At 39.2% G+C, this 15,694-nt stretch overlaps 1 protein-coding gene across 2 annotated transcripts in view; it reads left to right on the forward strand.

Moving 5' to 3' along the window:
• The first annotated feature begins 2,006 nt into the window (after positions 1-2,006).
• chga (chromogranin A) overlaps positions 2,007-15,694 on the forward strand; it is a 569,746-nt gene continuing 556,058 nt past the window's right edge. The window contains exons 1-8 of one of the 2 annotated variants that reach the window (XR_015848321.1): positions 2,007-2,196; positions 2,307-2,356; positions 3,822-3,915; positions 7,179-7,247; positions 8,739-8,810; positions 8,921-9,091; positions 11,006-11,256; positions 13,278-14,335. Coding sequence is in view for 1 of the 2 variants with exons in the window: in XM_088325462.1 (XP_088181588.1) it covers positions 2,109-2,196; positions 2,307-2,356; positions 3,822-3,915; positions 7,179-7,247; positions 8,739-8,810; positions 8,921-9,091; positions 11,006-11,256; positions 13,278-13,355 (873 nt within the window). In the remaining variant the exon portion in view is untranslated. Of the gene's footprint in view, positions 2,197-2,306; positions 2,357-3,821; positions 3,916-7,178; positions 7,248-8,738; positions 8,811-8,920; positions 9,092-11,005; positions 11,257-13,277; positions 14,775-15,694 lie in introns of those variants that run through there. The other variant, XM_088325462.1, reaches the window with a different exon arrangement.

Consider the following 15,694-nt stretch of genomic DNA (forward strand, 5'->3'; position numbering starts at 1 on the left):
CGGCGTTGTTCCCTAATGTCAGTTGCCAATAAGGTATTATTATTGAACACTTGGACGGCAAATGGAATAAACAAATGTACGAAAATTCTTTCAATTTTAGTTAGCGGATTGTTCATCTCTTTCGTTTTCAACTTTTTCAAATATTTATTGCAGTGAGACTATGAGGTGACACAATTATATCTTATCAATTATCTTTAATGATATTCTTCCATTGCAAACTGGTCATCCTTAAAGGGGGATTACCTCATTTGCGGCCCCTTCTCAAGATTTCTTCGTTTTCCTCATGTTGAGGTTTTGATAAATATTTGCCCATTCTTCCTTACGAAACAGCTCAAGTTCCATAAGGTTTGATGGTGATCGTTTGTGGACAGCATTTTTCTGATCTTTACACAAATGCTCTATAGTATTGAAGTCTGGACTTTGGCTTGGCGTTTCTAAGACTTTAATAATGTTAATATTATTTTTAATTTTCCAAATGGTGATTTTTTTGAGTTTTTCCTTGCCCTCATGTAGGTTTTATATCCGGGGATGGTGAAATAATAGTCTAGAGTTTGTCTGTGGTCTATGCAGCCCTTTGAGACTCCTTGTGATTAAGGGCTATACATATAAACATGACTTGGTTGAGGTTTTTGAGTTTTTCCTTGCCCTCATGTAGGTTTGAGATCAAGGGGATGGTGTAATAATAGTCTGTGGTCTGCAATAGTCTGTGCAGCTCTTTGAGAATCCTTGTGATTAAGGGCATCACAAATAAACATGACTGGACTTGACTGAGGTTTTTGAGTTTTTCCTTGCTCTCATGTAGGTTTTAGATCAGGGGATGGTGTAATAATAGGCTGTGGTTTGTAATAATTTGGTCTGGGCAGCTCTTTGAGACTCCTTGTGATTAAGAGCGTCATAAATGAACATGACTGAGGTTTTTGAGTTTTTCCCTTGCCCTCATGCAGGTCTTAGATCAGGGGATGGTGTAATAATAGTCTGTGGTTTGCAATAGTCTGTGGTCTGTGAAGGACTTTGGGTTTGTTTTCTAAATTCGCAAAGCTTTCTGGGTAGTCACTTCGCTCCAAGTGAGGTACCGACCTCCCTCGATCTGAAGTGGTTATGTCGTGGTTTGAGGGCACTTCTCCCTCGGTTTTGAGAGTATTGGGACGCATCCCATTTTCACGTGAACGCGCAAAACCGAGTGACTGGGGCAGATAGCGAGTGAAATTGCGAAGAATGGGACGCAACCTTAGAGACTCTTTGTGATTAAGGCTGTCACAAATGAACATGACTGGACTTGACTGAGGTTTTTGAGTTTTTCCTTGCCCTCATGTAGGTTTGAGAACAAGGGGATGGTGTAATGATAGTCTGTGGTTTGTGCAGCTCTTTGAGACTCCTTGTGATTAAGAGCGTCATAAATAAACATGACTGAGGTTTTTGAGTTTTTCCTTGCTCTCATGTAGGTCTTAAATCAGGGGATGGTGTAATAATAGTCTGTGGTTTGCAATAATCTGTGGTCTGGGCAGCCATTTGAGACTCCTTGTGATTAAGAGCGTCATAAATAAACATGACTGAGTTTTTTGAGTTTTTCCCCTTGCCCTCGTGTAGGTTTTAGATCAGGGGATGTTGTAGTAATAATCTGTGGTTTGCAATAATCTGTGGTCTGGGCAGCTCTTTGAGACTCCTTGTGATTAAGGCCGTCACAAATGAACATGACTGGACTTGACTGAGGATTTTGAGTTTTTCTTTGCCCTCATGTCAGTTTCAGATCAGGGGATAATAGTCTGTACTTTGTAATAATCTGTGGTCTTTGCAAAAATATCAATGTAAAACCACCTTTAAAAATGTGACATTTCAAAGTTTTAAAACTGTGATTCATAAAACTAGTAACCCCCCCAAAATCCGACTCAATACAAGCAATCGACGTTACTAATCTATCCATGCCCTTACTAAGATGGCGCATGGAGCAGGTGCATGGATGCCCGCGTGACGTCACTTCCGTTCTAGCATCTCCTTTATAAAGGACAGTGCGACGAGCAGCTCTCACTCCCACAGAAAGAGTCTCTAATATTGACACTAAACGCTGCTAGAAAACGTCCTTAATTATTATTTTAGACTCATTTGGTAAAATGACTGTCAACTCTCGGAGACAATTCGCTTTTTTTTCTTTAAACATGACCTTTTTGTTGCTGACTTTGACTCTGGTTATCAAAAGCGGTGAGAGACGAATTCCTCATGTTTTGAAATACGTGATATTGTCCTAGCTTAAGACAACATTTGCGTCCATTTTTGTTAATTGTATTTGTTTTTGTGTGTGTGTGCGACAGTTTTCACGTTACCGGTGACTTCGAGGGAGCTTAGGAATGAAGACGTCAAGGTAAAGAATGCAAAAAAATATATAAATTTAAAAAAATGCGAATTTAACGCTTTATTTCAGATATCTCATAATAAGTGATTTATTAATTAACTTATGTTGAAAGACCTGTTTTAGTCAGTATTCTGGTCTCAATAAGGGAGTCCATTTTTTTTTCTCTTATTATTTCCCTCATTTTCTCTCTCTCTATCTCATTTTCTCTGTCTCTCTCTCTCTCTCTCTCTCTCTCTCATTATTTCTTTCATTCTATCTCTCTCGCTCTCATTATTTGTCTTATTCTCTCTGTCTGTCTTCCCTTTTCTCTGTGTGTTTTTTTTCTCCTTTTTATTTTCTCTTTTGCTCTATCTCTCTATCTCCCTTTCTATCTCCCTACATCCCTGTTTTCACTCTCTTACTTTCTTTCTCTTTCACTTTATTTGTCTTTCCATCTTTCACTCCATTGTTTTCTCTTTTTTACTGTACTCTCTCCCCCTCTCTCATTATTCCTCTCACTCTTTTTCTCTGTCTCTCATTCTCTTTCTCGTGTTTTTTCTCCCTCTCATCATTTCTTTCATTCTCTCGCGCTCTCTTGCTCTCATTATTTGTCACATTATCTCTCATTCACTCTCTCAGTCTCTTTCCTTATCTCTGACTCTGTCTTTCTTTCTTTCTCTTTTTTTATTTTCTCTTTTGCTCTATCTCTCTTCCTCTTCTTATTCCTCTTTCTTTCTCTCTCTGTTTATTTCGTCATTTATTACCTTCTCTTTCTCACTCTCTCTCTTTCTCCATCTCTTTTTCACTCACCCCTCTCTCCCTACCTTGCCCTCTCTTTTTCTATTTCCCTCCCTTTCTCTTTCTTACTCCTTCCTTTTTGTCCCTATTGCTCTTTCTCTCTCTTACTTTATTTATCTTTCCAAGGTTTACTCCACCGTTTTCTCTTTTTTACTTTACTCTCTCCCCCTCTCTCTCATTATTTCTCTCACTCTTTCTCTCTGTCTCTCATTGTTTCTCTCATTCTCTCTTTCCTTATCTCTGACTCTGTCTTTCTTTCTTTCTCTTTTTTTATTTTCTCTTTTGCTCTATCTCTCTTCCTATCTCTCTTCTTATTCCGTTTTCTTTCTCTCTCTGTTTCTTTAGTCATTTATTACCTTCTCTTTCTCTCTCTTTCTCCATCTCTTTTTCACCCCCCTCCCTTCCCCTCCTCTCTTTCCCTCCCTTTCTCTTTCTTACTTCTTCATTTCTATCTCCCTATATCCCTGTCTTCCTCTCTCTCTCCCTTACTTTCTTTCTCTCTCACTTTATTTATCTTTCCATCTTTCACTCCACCTTTTCTCTTTTTTACTGTACTTCTCTATCTCTTTCTTTATCTCTCTTATTCCCTCTCTATCACTCTTTCTCTCTTTTCTTTTATCGCTCTGTATGTTTTCTCTCCCAATCCCCCAATTTGAAAAGTACTTTGACCCCATTTTGTTGTACCATCTCCTTTCAGGTGATGAAATGTATCATTGAGGCGCTCGCTGATGTCATTTCTAGGCCACGCCCACTTCCAGTCAGTGAGCATTGTCTGCAAATGTTAAGGACAGGTAGGGTTTATTTATGTATTTATTTATTTATTCATACACTTACCTAGCCTGCTGTAAGCTATACATGTACCTCATTGTTTTTTATTTTTGACAATTTGTCGTATTCAGCACCTGCTAGTGGTAAAACAAAACGTCATCAATTAAAAATAGCCAATATTAATTTAAGTAAAAATACATAACTATCAAATGAACTTGTATTTTCTAAAATACTAGTAGGTTGAGAAATTATCTTTTTTTTTTTTACATAGCGTGAGCCCCAATTAAAGTCGCTGACATACCAGCCTTCTTGCTGCTTCGGGTACCCAAAACCCCCCAAAAGCCTGGGCAAACCAAAGACAAGTGAAATGATGCGTTTTGATCTCTTTCATCCTCTGCAGTTTGTGTTCTTCTTTGTGCTTTTTAGCAGTCATTTTCAGTTGCAGTAAAGCGACATCTAGTGGTCAGATAATACACACTGTCCCTTTAAGGACAGGTTAGATCAGGGGTGTCATTCATTTTAACTTGGGGGCCACACATTGGAACTAACATTGTCTCGGGGGCCGTAAGGCTAGATTAGAGAGGAAGAAGAAAAGAGGAAGAAGAAAAGAGAAAGAGAGGGAGAGAGAAGTAGAGAAGGTAGGACAAAGAGAGAAAGGGAGAAAGAGAGAAAAAAAGCGCAAGCGAGAGAAAGAGAGGGAGAGAGAGAGAGAAAGCATGAAATACAAGAGATAAAAAGAGAAATAGTGAGAGAGGGGGAAAAAGAGAAATAGAACAAAAGAGAAGTAAAGAAATACAGAAGGAAAATGGAAAAGAGAGAGAGAAAGAGAGAAAAGGAAAAAAGGAAGAGGACAAAAGAAGGTAAAAAGATCAAGAGGAACAAAGAAAGAGAAAAAGAGAGACAGAGAGTGAAAGAGAGAGAGAAAGAGTGAGAGAAAAAGGCAGGAAAAGAGAGAGAAAAAGAGAAAGAAAGAAATACAAGTATGATGTTCGTGAGAGGCAGCTGGCTTTGGCAACATCAAGTTGATATATTTCAACCTGCAGCTTGTTTTTCTCTTGCGCTTCTCTGAGAAGTTGTCTCGCGGGCCAGATTCAATCCCTTAGTGGGCCTGATCCGGCCCGCGGGCCGCCTGTTTGACACCTGTGGGTTAGATGCATTTATCTATTTACAATTTTGGAGCACCTGCTGTAAGATATCATCTTTTGATTGGCCACTTGGTTGCTAGGCGGAGTCTGTAATTGTGCCCCCCAAGGTATATTTAAAAAGTAGCCATTATTTTGTAATTTAAACACCTGTTTATATGAATATTTGAACACTAAAAATGAATCATTATTAGTTTTATGCAATATTACCCACTCCTTCATTCAAACCTTTTGAAGTATTTTTCATTTACTGAACTATTTGAATTATTTGTATTATTTTGTATTTTTTTCGAATTGAAAATAAATTAATGAAAAAGTAGATTAAAAATAAGAACTGACAGATAATTTCGTATATACAGATCATTCAAATTAAAAGGACGGTTGTGTGTTATTTACAAAAAAAAAATCTGAATCAAAGTAAATACTTAATTCACTAAAGAAGAAGAAATATTCATTTTAATAATAAGCAAAAACACATGAACTTGTCAGAACCAGAACAGGAGGAGGACCCAGATGCGTAACGTTTTTTTACACAAGCTTTATTTTACGGGAATGGGGCAGTCATGCACGTTAACACAAACGCCACTGATTGATATCGGATACAGGAGACTGGAGAAAGATATCAGACAGGACGAGACAGACGGGATCGATACCAGACACTGGAGACTGGAGTTCGATATCAAACAGGACGAAATAGACGGGGACGATACCCAATACTGGAGATTGTAGCAAGGTATCAGACTGGGCGAGACAGACGGGATCGATACCAGACACTGGAGACTGGAGTCCGATATCAGACAGGACGAGACAGACGGGATCGATACCGAACACTGGAGACTGGAGTTCGCTATCAAACAGGACGAGATAGACTGGGACGATACCCGATACTGGAGACTGGAGAAAGATATCAGACAGGACGAGACAGACGGGATCGATACCAGAGACTGGAGTTTGATATCAAACAGGACGAAATAGACGGGGACGATACCTGATACTGGAGATTGTAGCAAGGTATCAGACAGGGCGAGACAGACGGGATCAATACCAGACACTGGAGACTGGAGTCCAATATCAGAAAGGACGAGACAGACGGGACCGATACCAAACACTGGCGACTGGAGTCGGATATAAAACAGGGCGAGCTAGACGGGATCGACACCAGACAGGATACTCAAGCAGGATACCGGACAGAGTCAAAACACCCGTCTTGCGGGTGCAGAGGTTCGTTGACGGACTGACAAAGGGCGAGTGAGAGCACTGAGCTTAAATAGGAGGGGGAACCAATCAGGTAACCAGCAGCAGCTGGTGCCAAACGAGCGGGCACAGGTGACTGTAATGAGTAATCATGACAGAACTATCTTATAAATGTCATTTTTTTTAAAAACTCGTAGATCGAAAGATTTATTTTAATTTTACATAACGTAGACTAGGGGGAGTTGACATGATCGTCTGCCATCTTGTTGCTACGGGTACCCCAAAAAACAAAAACCTTGTTAAAGGCTGGGCATAAAAACGAGAAGCAAAATTGTCATTTTTGGTCCCTTTTAAATTCCGTAGTTTGTATTCTTCTTTGTGCTTTTTAGCACTCGACAACAACATCTAATGGTTAAATATTACACAGTGTACCTTTAATTTTTAGATTTTTATGCTTAATGAACAAATCTAAGACTAAATTTAACATGTGTGTTTAGTCATTAATGCATATAAGAAGATTTGGATTAGCCTTCATTATATTTTGTCCTTATGCATTGCTGAGGTATTGGTATCCATCTTCTTTTTTTTGTTATCGTGGCTCCGCCCCTCTGCCTTTTAAAAAAAAAAAAGATCCAATTCGACTCTAAAAATTGCCCACCGCTGCTCTATGCATGTGAATAAGAACAGTTACTCATTACAAAATCTAGAATACATTTCTGGGTATGTGCTAGTTGCGACGGAGTTGTCATGTCCTTTCTGCTCCTATCATGCGGCGTCCAATCACATTTTGTGCTTTGGTGCAAGGATTTCTTGGCTAACTTCCATCCGGTTAATGGATTGGTTGGTGCAGGGGATGCTGGGTAATAAAAAAAAATCAAAAAATACAAGCAGGTGTGGACAGGAATGAATTGATGTTTGTATGATATTTTTTTTCTATTGTTTGTTTTAAGACGACCGCCTATTGGCGCTCCTTCGCCGTTATGACTTCCTGAAGGAGCTGCAGGACGTTGCCATCCAGGGTACTTTTTTGTCTTCTGATGAACACATTACAACAAGCACATTTGCTACATCTGCACAAATGGATGTGGGATAAAATTGGACACTAATCTCTTTTTCTCTTTTTCACTTTTTCTCTCTTTCTCTCTTTCTCTCTTTCTCTCTTTTTCTCTTTTTCTCTTTTTCTTTCTCTTTCTCTTTCTCTTTCTCTTTCTCTTTCTCTCTTTCTCTCTTTCTCTCTTTCTCTCTTTCTCTCTCTCTTTCTCTTTCTCTTTCTCTTTCTCTTTCTCTTTCTCTTTCTCTTTCTCTTTCTCTTCTCTCTCTTTCTCCTTCTCTTCTCTTTCTCTTTCTCTTTCTCTTTCTCTTTCTCTTTCTCTTTCTCTTTCTCTTTCTCTTTCTCTTTCTCTTTCTTTCTCTTTCTCTTTCTCTCTCTCTCTTTCTCTTCTCTCTTCTCTTTCTCTCTCTTTCTTCTTTCTCTCTCTTTCTCTCGCTCTCTCTCTTTCTCTCGCTCTCTCGCTCTCTCTCTCTCTCTCTCTCTCTCTCGGAAGGTAAAAGAGTGGCCGTAAAAAAACAATCCAACCATTTTCTAAACTGCAACAAGCTTTCTTATTCCAGTTTAATTTCAAATGAAGCGGCTCGCCTTTTCTTTACATTACACCAACCATATTGAATGGATGCACGAGATATTAAACAATAAAAGTCAAAGTTCTTAGCGCGCTGGAGATACAGTATAGTATGTTTACACACAAACTAGGAAGAGGAAGCGGATTTCTTCTTCTGGGTGGATGCTGGGTGACCTCTTACAGCGCCGTGTTCGGATATTTTTCGATGTCCCGAATTATTTTTTCGTATTTACCGTTTTTCGTAAGTCGAATGGTCGCAAGTAGGGGAGCATCTATTTATCTTGCTTTCTCTCTCTCTCTCTCTCTCTCCCCAACATATGCAATATTGTCTTTTTTCATATTTATTCGGTGTGAGCTATATTGTGTTCCGACATATCTTTTGTAGTCTTACTTTTATGTTTTTTTAAATTCAGATGTAGTGCGTTTTCCTCTTTTCAGGTTTTTGTGCCACTAGCATTTCAACATTATCATGCAGGGATGTGTATTAGAGCGTGTGTTTGAATAGTTTATATGTCTTTAAATTTTGAATGTCCTAGTAAACTTTGTTGTTCTGTTTCTGTACACTATTTGCACGGTTTAACATTTGGCATTAATGCAGAGTCACAAGCATTAGCGGCTAGCCGCCGTGTCCGCAATGTTAGCATTCGTTTGAGTCGTTGAGGACCATGAAACCGGTGTTAGCTGCACAATGTTTAGCATTAACTTCATAGGTGATGCTAATGGTTAAAGTGAAGTTAACCACCAAATCAATGCTATTGGCTAATTGGTTCTTATTGTATATTCAATACTTGTGTACATTTTTTAGTGTCTGGAAAGTGCTATACATTTGGATTTGATTTGATTATTTGCCATGGAGGCTTTTCTCATTTTATGACTTTAAATGGGCACCAGGTGGCGAGGAACCAGGCATCATTGAGCACCACCATGTGATGCCAACGCCTGGAAATGCAGAAAGCTTCTTCGGTGAGCTTTTTAGATGTAATATAATAAAGTCAATACATTAATAGTACTGTAAAACACATAAGGAGATTCAGGGAGGACTCAATCTCTTACCATCAATTCAATTTTGGCAGATGGATCCATGCTGAACGCGCTAGGAGGCCTTGGTGAGCGCTCCATCCTGGCTCAGGAACAGAGAAGATCGAAACAAGAAGAGGATGAGGAGGAGGGAGAGGAGGGCAGAATTTGGATGGCAGGCGAGAAGAGGGAGGAGGAAGAGGCAAATGAGGACGAAGAAGATAAAGGTGGGGTTAAAAAAGTCAATATTTAGCAGTATATTATGAGATCTTTAAAAAACAATTTAGGATTTTAAACATGATGCCTTTATTGGTGTTTTTTCTCATTTATTCTGATGACCAAATGTTCACAAACGTCACAGTTCTCATTCATTCTCAGTTTTTCGGATTTGTTTTTCAAAAACTCTGAATTTTCTCATTATATATGATTATTATTAATACAGTCGCTGTGCTGAGCGTTTGTGGATACAAAGTGAGGCATGCAGTTCTCTTGCCTCATGGCAGAGGGCGATAGTGAGATCAATTATTCTGATTTGACGCACACCTTTGCTTGCCCCAAATAATGGAATTAGCTATATAGTCTTAGCAAGTTTACAGAAGGTCAAGATATCAAGTCATTTTTTCCTCGTTTCATGGACTTTTTTTCATAACGGAGGATGGAGTACTAATGATGCTTTTCACTGATAAGTGGAAATTTTAAGTAATTGCAAATAATTTGCTAACTTTGCTTACATTCTAATAATAAAACATACAAAATATACCTTTTGCCTTTTCGTTCTGGAAGTAATAGTGTTGTAGTTTTTTTTCAATTGCCGTTGACTTGCAGGCAGTATTCTATTTAAACCAAATATTGCCAGTATTCCAATCATAGAAGTCCACATAAGCATGCACAATACTCTGATTGAAGTATTAGTCCGACTGCGAGTTTTCAGAATGGGTTACTCCATTCATTCCCCGATTACTCGTGCATGTATATGCATTCGAGTAAACAGAATGTGGATGCGTAGTTTTCCTTACCTGGGATATTTTTATCCCCCAAAGCACTGTTGGACTTGTAGTACAGAGACAAATAATACATGCTAACGGCAGTTTACTCACTAAAAATAATAAACAGTATTCACATTTTATGATCTTTCCCTCTACAAAAATGTCACAGTTGTATCCTTCCATATATAGTGTAAGTCTATGCTTTGGGAAGTCAGGCACAAGCTCATCTTGTAAGGAGACAGGAATGAAACTCACTTTTAGAGCGCAGAGGAAAGGAGCACAGTACTTGGTTGTATTTGGTGAGTGACATGAAAGAAAGTGCAAGGGAATTATGGTCTAAATGTGCCTTTTATACTATATTCTATGCTCTTATACCCAATATATATTTTTATACTCTTATATCTTTATACGTTTATTTTTCTATAGTTTACTCATTTGGTGTTCAGAGGCAAGCAACTCTAAGGTCAAAAGATGGCTTTGCCTCCCACATTCCATTCTTCTTACAGTGCTTACAAAGTTCCGGTTTTGGGAGAGTTTGACTCCCACATTCCAAGTCTGCTCGAGAGAGGCACTTTGGAGACGCATTGTGTTTACAAAGTTTCACTATCCCTATTGCTCATTTATTATACTCGCTCGCCATCTAGCAACCAACATGATTCACTGCATTTAAATATGTGATTCCATTCAGATTCATATCCTGTGTTCATATAAACCAATCAGATGTAGTAGTAGTTTCCTTCTTGTGTTTTCCAATATAAAGGAGCCTCCTGAAAAAGGAGGAATGTGATTTCTCCCTGATGCGATCCTGGAAACACGCACCTCCGATGGAAGGGGCTATCAAAAACCTAAATGTCCGACTCAGAGTGTGTTTTTTTCTTTATTCTACTATAATCTCAACTTTGAACCTTGACATAAAGCACCCCTTATTCAACGTTGAATCCGAAAACGATGGTGTATTTTTGCATACGACGTAGCTTCTCCTTCTCTGTTGTAATCTGATTCCATGAAAACGGGGTGATTCGTTCACTTCCAGACATGTAAACGATACATTCGGATTTCTCCAGATTATTGCCCGTCTTAATCCATCAATGACTAAAAATGATTGAAAAAATCTTAAAATAACCCACTGTTTTTCTCTTTTTCCGGGACGGCTAGAAAAGAGATGGTACTCTTCTGAAGAGGAGGGAATGAAGAAGAGGAGCAAAGGCTTTTTGCTCAAGAATACATCAAAAAGTGCGAAGGCGGGGGAGAAGGAAGCACCCCATCATTCCAAGGAAGTCTCAGAGGAGGAAGGGATGAAAAGGAGGAAGAAGAAGAGGAATCGCAGTCCAGAGGAAAAGGAACTGCAGATGATGGCACGGAGGACCTCTGAAGAAGACGACGGTAGCGCCAGCAGGAAGGGGGAGGTATATATTTAACTTTGGAGTTAGTTAACAAAAAGCCTTATATTTCTTTCTTTTTGTTTTTACATTAACATCTAAACACCTTTATATTAATCATTTGATATTTACTAAAATCTTACTTGTTTTATTTAAACAATGCATTTTAATACTTTAGTTTTAAGGGACATTGTGCATTACTTAGCGTCTCCTAGAAGTAAAACTCTAATACTGGCTGTCACGTCCATAACAAAGGGTAGACCCAATCGCGTAACGTTTCTCAAGTTTATTGAGATAGAGAGAGGAAGGGCAGCACCCGCGATCCAGTGCTTGCTAGACGCGGGAATCAAGTCTCTCTCGCAATCGGATCGGGATCCGAATACGGAAGTGGATCTTCCGTAGCGGGAGATGGCGGTGTCACAGACGGAAAAACAGGTCGATAGCCGGGACAGGAGAGCAAAAACGGGTCGTAAGCCGGGACGGGAGAGCAGTCGTGGTCGGGATCAGAAACGGGTCGTAGCCTGAGACAAACGGGGGAGATCAGGAACGGACAGGTGGAAGAAACGGTGCAAAGCGGGACAGGTGGGAGTCAGGATCAAAAAGACTCGCTTTGTACCAACAGAGGTTCGCAGACGGACTGACAACAGAAGAGTGACAGGACTGTGTTTAAATAGTGACAGGGAGCCAATCAGATAGTCCGCAGCGGCTGGCGCCAAATAAGCAGGCACAGGGGATTCAAATCGTGACGCTGGCTGCTTTTGCAAGTGCAAATTACCCGGAACAAAGTATCGACTGATACTGACATTTGGTATTGGTACTTACCCTTCCTTAGTTACTTGTGGGGATCAGGGAAGTCCAGATACCAGATTTTAGGTATTACTGCCGATAAGTTTTTTTTTTTAGGTATCAGTCCTTACAATGTTACCTGTTAGTAGTATTGTCCATTTAACAATCTAGAACCTGAAATTAACGGAATGTTTAATTGCACAAAATACATGCAATATTAAACTTTGAGCTCTCAAATTTCTTGTAGTTTTAGCTGTTCGTACGTAGATGCATCGCTGTACTCGTAAGTTAAGAAATTTGTATTTGTTTTTCATAACATGAGGCTCATCTAGCGGGAACTGACATTATTGTCCACCATCTTCCTGTTACGGGTACTGTCAAAAACCCATAAAAGCTTGGGAAAGTCTTGGCAAAAATATGAAAAGGGTAATAGTTTTATCACTTTGAATTCTTCATAGTTTGTATTTTTCCTTGTGCTTTTTAGCAATCGTTGGTTTCATTGCACAATACAGTGACATCTAGTGGTCAAATATTAAACAGCGTTTCTTTACAGTCATTTCAAGATATATTCAAATTAACAAAATCTCATAACTTGGATTTTGGCCAAAATTTCGTTCGAAACATCGATATCTGGAATTTCTCGTAATTTGAGGTTCTCGCATGTTGTAGAGGTACCACTTTACTCGTAAGTAGAGAAATTTGAGTTTATTTTACACCCAGAGGGAGCTGACATGATTGGCCGCCATCTTCCTGCTTCAGTTCCCCGCAAAAAACAAAATGCTTGTGAAAGCTTGACAAAAAATGAGAAAATTGGTGCAGTTTGGTCACTCTAAATCTCCGTAGTTTGTATTCTACCTTGTGCTTTGTAGTTGTAATTTTCGGTTGCATTGAAATCCAGCGACATCTAGTGGCCAACGATTACTCATTGTCGCTTTAAATTAGTTTTGCCGTAGTGCAGTGGTTAGCACATTCCCCTAACATACGAGGGGTCCCTGTTCTCGAGACCGGGTGGAAACATTTGTTAGCCTGGAGAGGGATGGGCTCTGCCAGGCTGTACTTGCCCAAGACACACCACATGAAATGGTGCCCCTCCGACCCTAGTGGTCGAGGGATCCAACCAACCACCCACCACCCTTTGGATTAACTCAAGTAAAAAAACAATTTTTTTCCCATCTTCAGTCGGAATTTTCCCCAACTTTTGACAGAATCGTTGTCATTTTGTGTTAAGGCATCTTTGTGAAAATGTTGTGACTTGTCAACAGGACATAGAAAACCTCGCCGCCATCGAGTCGGAGCTGGAGAACGTGTCCCATAAACTTCAACAACTGCGGCGAGGCTGAGCCTGGAGCATACCCACAAAAAAAAACAGGGATTAAAAAAAATAGCACTCATTTCATGTACAGTATTTTCACGAATATAAGGCGCACCGGGTTATAAGGCGCACCCCCCCAAAATATTTTTCCGTTATATATTTTCCATACATAAGGCGCACCGGACTATAAGGCGCTACAGTGGGAACGTCAACAAAACAGTCAGATAGTTCAGTCAAACTTATTAACTTATGGATACGGTGTCTGTATCATGTCACCAATCACTCAAATGCGTCATTCCACATATCATTAGGAAGGTTAAAGTCTTGGGGTTCAAGAAATGCCAACCATTTCTTAATTTCTATTTTCTTTTTCGTCGGCAACTGTGTGGACAGCAAAGTAAACATTTATTGTGCAGAGAAATGTGGTTCTTTACCGTGCATATGACAATAAACAATTTGAATTGAATTGAATTTAGAAATAGACTCATCACAAAAACATCAAGATCAGTCTGAAACAAGATACTGGGAAAATATAAAGCCGGGGTAGCTCACCAAAGTCGTCTTGCAACCATCACATTCAATAATAATACGCAACCATGGGCCTCTTACATCCATGAGTGTAGTAAACCCAACCGTGTAAAATATTTTCACACTCCCAAACACGCAATAATGCCGACAAATAAAATGAAAAATCCGCCGAGAAGCATCTGCATCAATAGACGTTGCTTGTTGCTAGAAATACAGACTAGTAAAAATTGTTTTCTCCATGCCGTAGAGCAACCTAAAATGTGATTCAAATTCATCTTTTTTGGCGAATTGCAGTCTTTGTTCTGATTTAGCTTACGCGAGCCTGTAAACGCTAAAAAGGACCCGCCTCCTTTACCCCCGAATAACTTTAGCCAATAGTGACTGATTCAAATGATGATTGACACATTGGTAAGGAAATGAAATGCCGGTTGCTTGCCGTAGTTGCAATACCTTGCGACTCAATATCGATCCATATATAAGGCGCACTGTATTATAAGGCGCATGGTCAGCTATTGAAAAAAATAAAGGCTTTTAGGTGTGCCTTATATTTATGAAAATACGGTATCTCATTTTATGTATCCCAGCCCTATCTTCCCCCATGCATTACAACTCTTGGCTATAAACCCCTTTGGCATTTTCTCCTTTTACGCTTCCTCGTTTCAGGTATTAAAACCATGTCTCAGGCGTTTCTTGTTTGCACTGTACGGGCTAAGTCAAATTTTTATGTCAGCTTGAATTTTTCTGAATTGTAAAAAAGAGGTATTTTTGTCACATTGATAGTCATCACAAATTTTATGCAATCATATTTGCATACATGAAATGTATGTCATTAAATCAAATACCGTAGTGTGCAGTCAAGTGGGGGAGGTTAGGCTGTGCCTCACCTGTCATCATGAAAATAAAAAAATGGTTATATTTATTCTGTGTTAAAGTTATTTCCCAATTAACATCAGAATTTGGGGATTTTCTTTTTTTTAGAATGACTGATTTTTCACATTATATTATGTATATTTTTAATATAATTCATTTGTTACATATAAATGTGAATTTCCCTTCGGGGATGAACAAAGTATCTATCTATCTATCTATCTATTACTACGCGGAGCCTCTGCAGATGCAGAATAAGGCGCGCAGTTCTCTTGCTTCATGGCAGAGGGCGATAGTGAGACCGAGGATTCAGATTTGGCCCACACCTTAGCTCCAAACAATAGAATTAGTATTAGCAAGCTAACAGCAAGTCAACAGTGATTTTCTCATTTAATTGAGGATGATTGATGCTTTTAGTCAAAAAGAGTATCTGCATACACTGAGTGAGGCACGCAATTCTCTTGCCTCATAGCGGAAGAAGATTGTGAGACCAAGGATTTTGATTTGGTGCAGACCTCACCCCTTAATAACATAATTTGTGATTATATTAGCAAACTAACAGCAAGTCAAGTCTCATTGTACGGACTTTTTAATTTTCTTAATGGAGGATTACCTATATATTGAGAATTGATAAAGAGCAGCATGTAGACTTCATTTATAAGTTAAAAGTTAAACGATAACACATGTGTTTTTCTATGCTACAGTTTATATATTCCATTTTTATTTGAAAATCTGACTGCGCCTCACCAGACACAAACCTCAATAGACGTCAGTGCTTAGATACGCTAACAGCGTCTTGCTAAGTTAAATTGCTTGAACAAATCCAATATTGGGAAACAGTCTGATGAAATCTGGGATGTAAGTCCATGTCATGAGGGTCAATGGAACTGACGGTGAGATAAAAGCTGTTCGAACAAAAGGATCAAGACTATCGACCTTTGTATCAATGCACCCTCTGAGCTGTAGAAGCCA

The sequence above is a fragment of the Urocampus carinirostris genome, chromosome 20, assembly GCF_059441175.1.
Source record: "Urocampus carinirostris isolate Australia breed hairy pipefish chromosome 20, RoL_Ucar_1.0, whole genome shotgun sequence".
Classification (NCBI taxonomy): Eukaryota; Metazoa; Chordata; class Actinopteri; order Syngnathiformes; family Syngnathidae; genus Urocampus; species Urocampus carinirostris.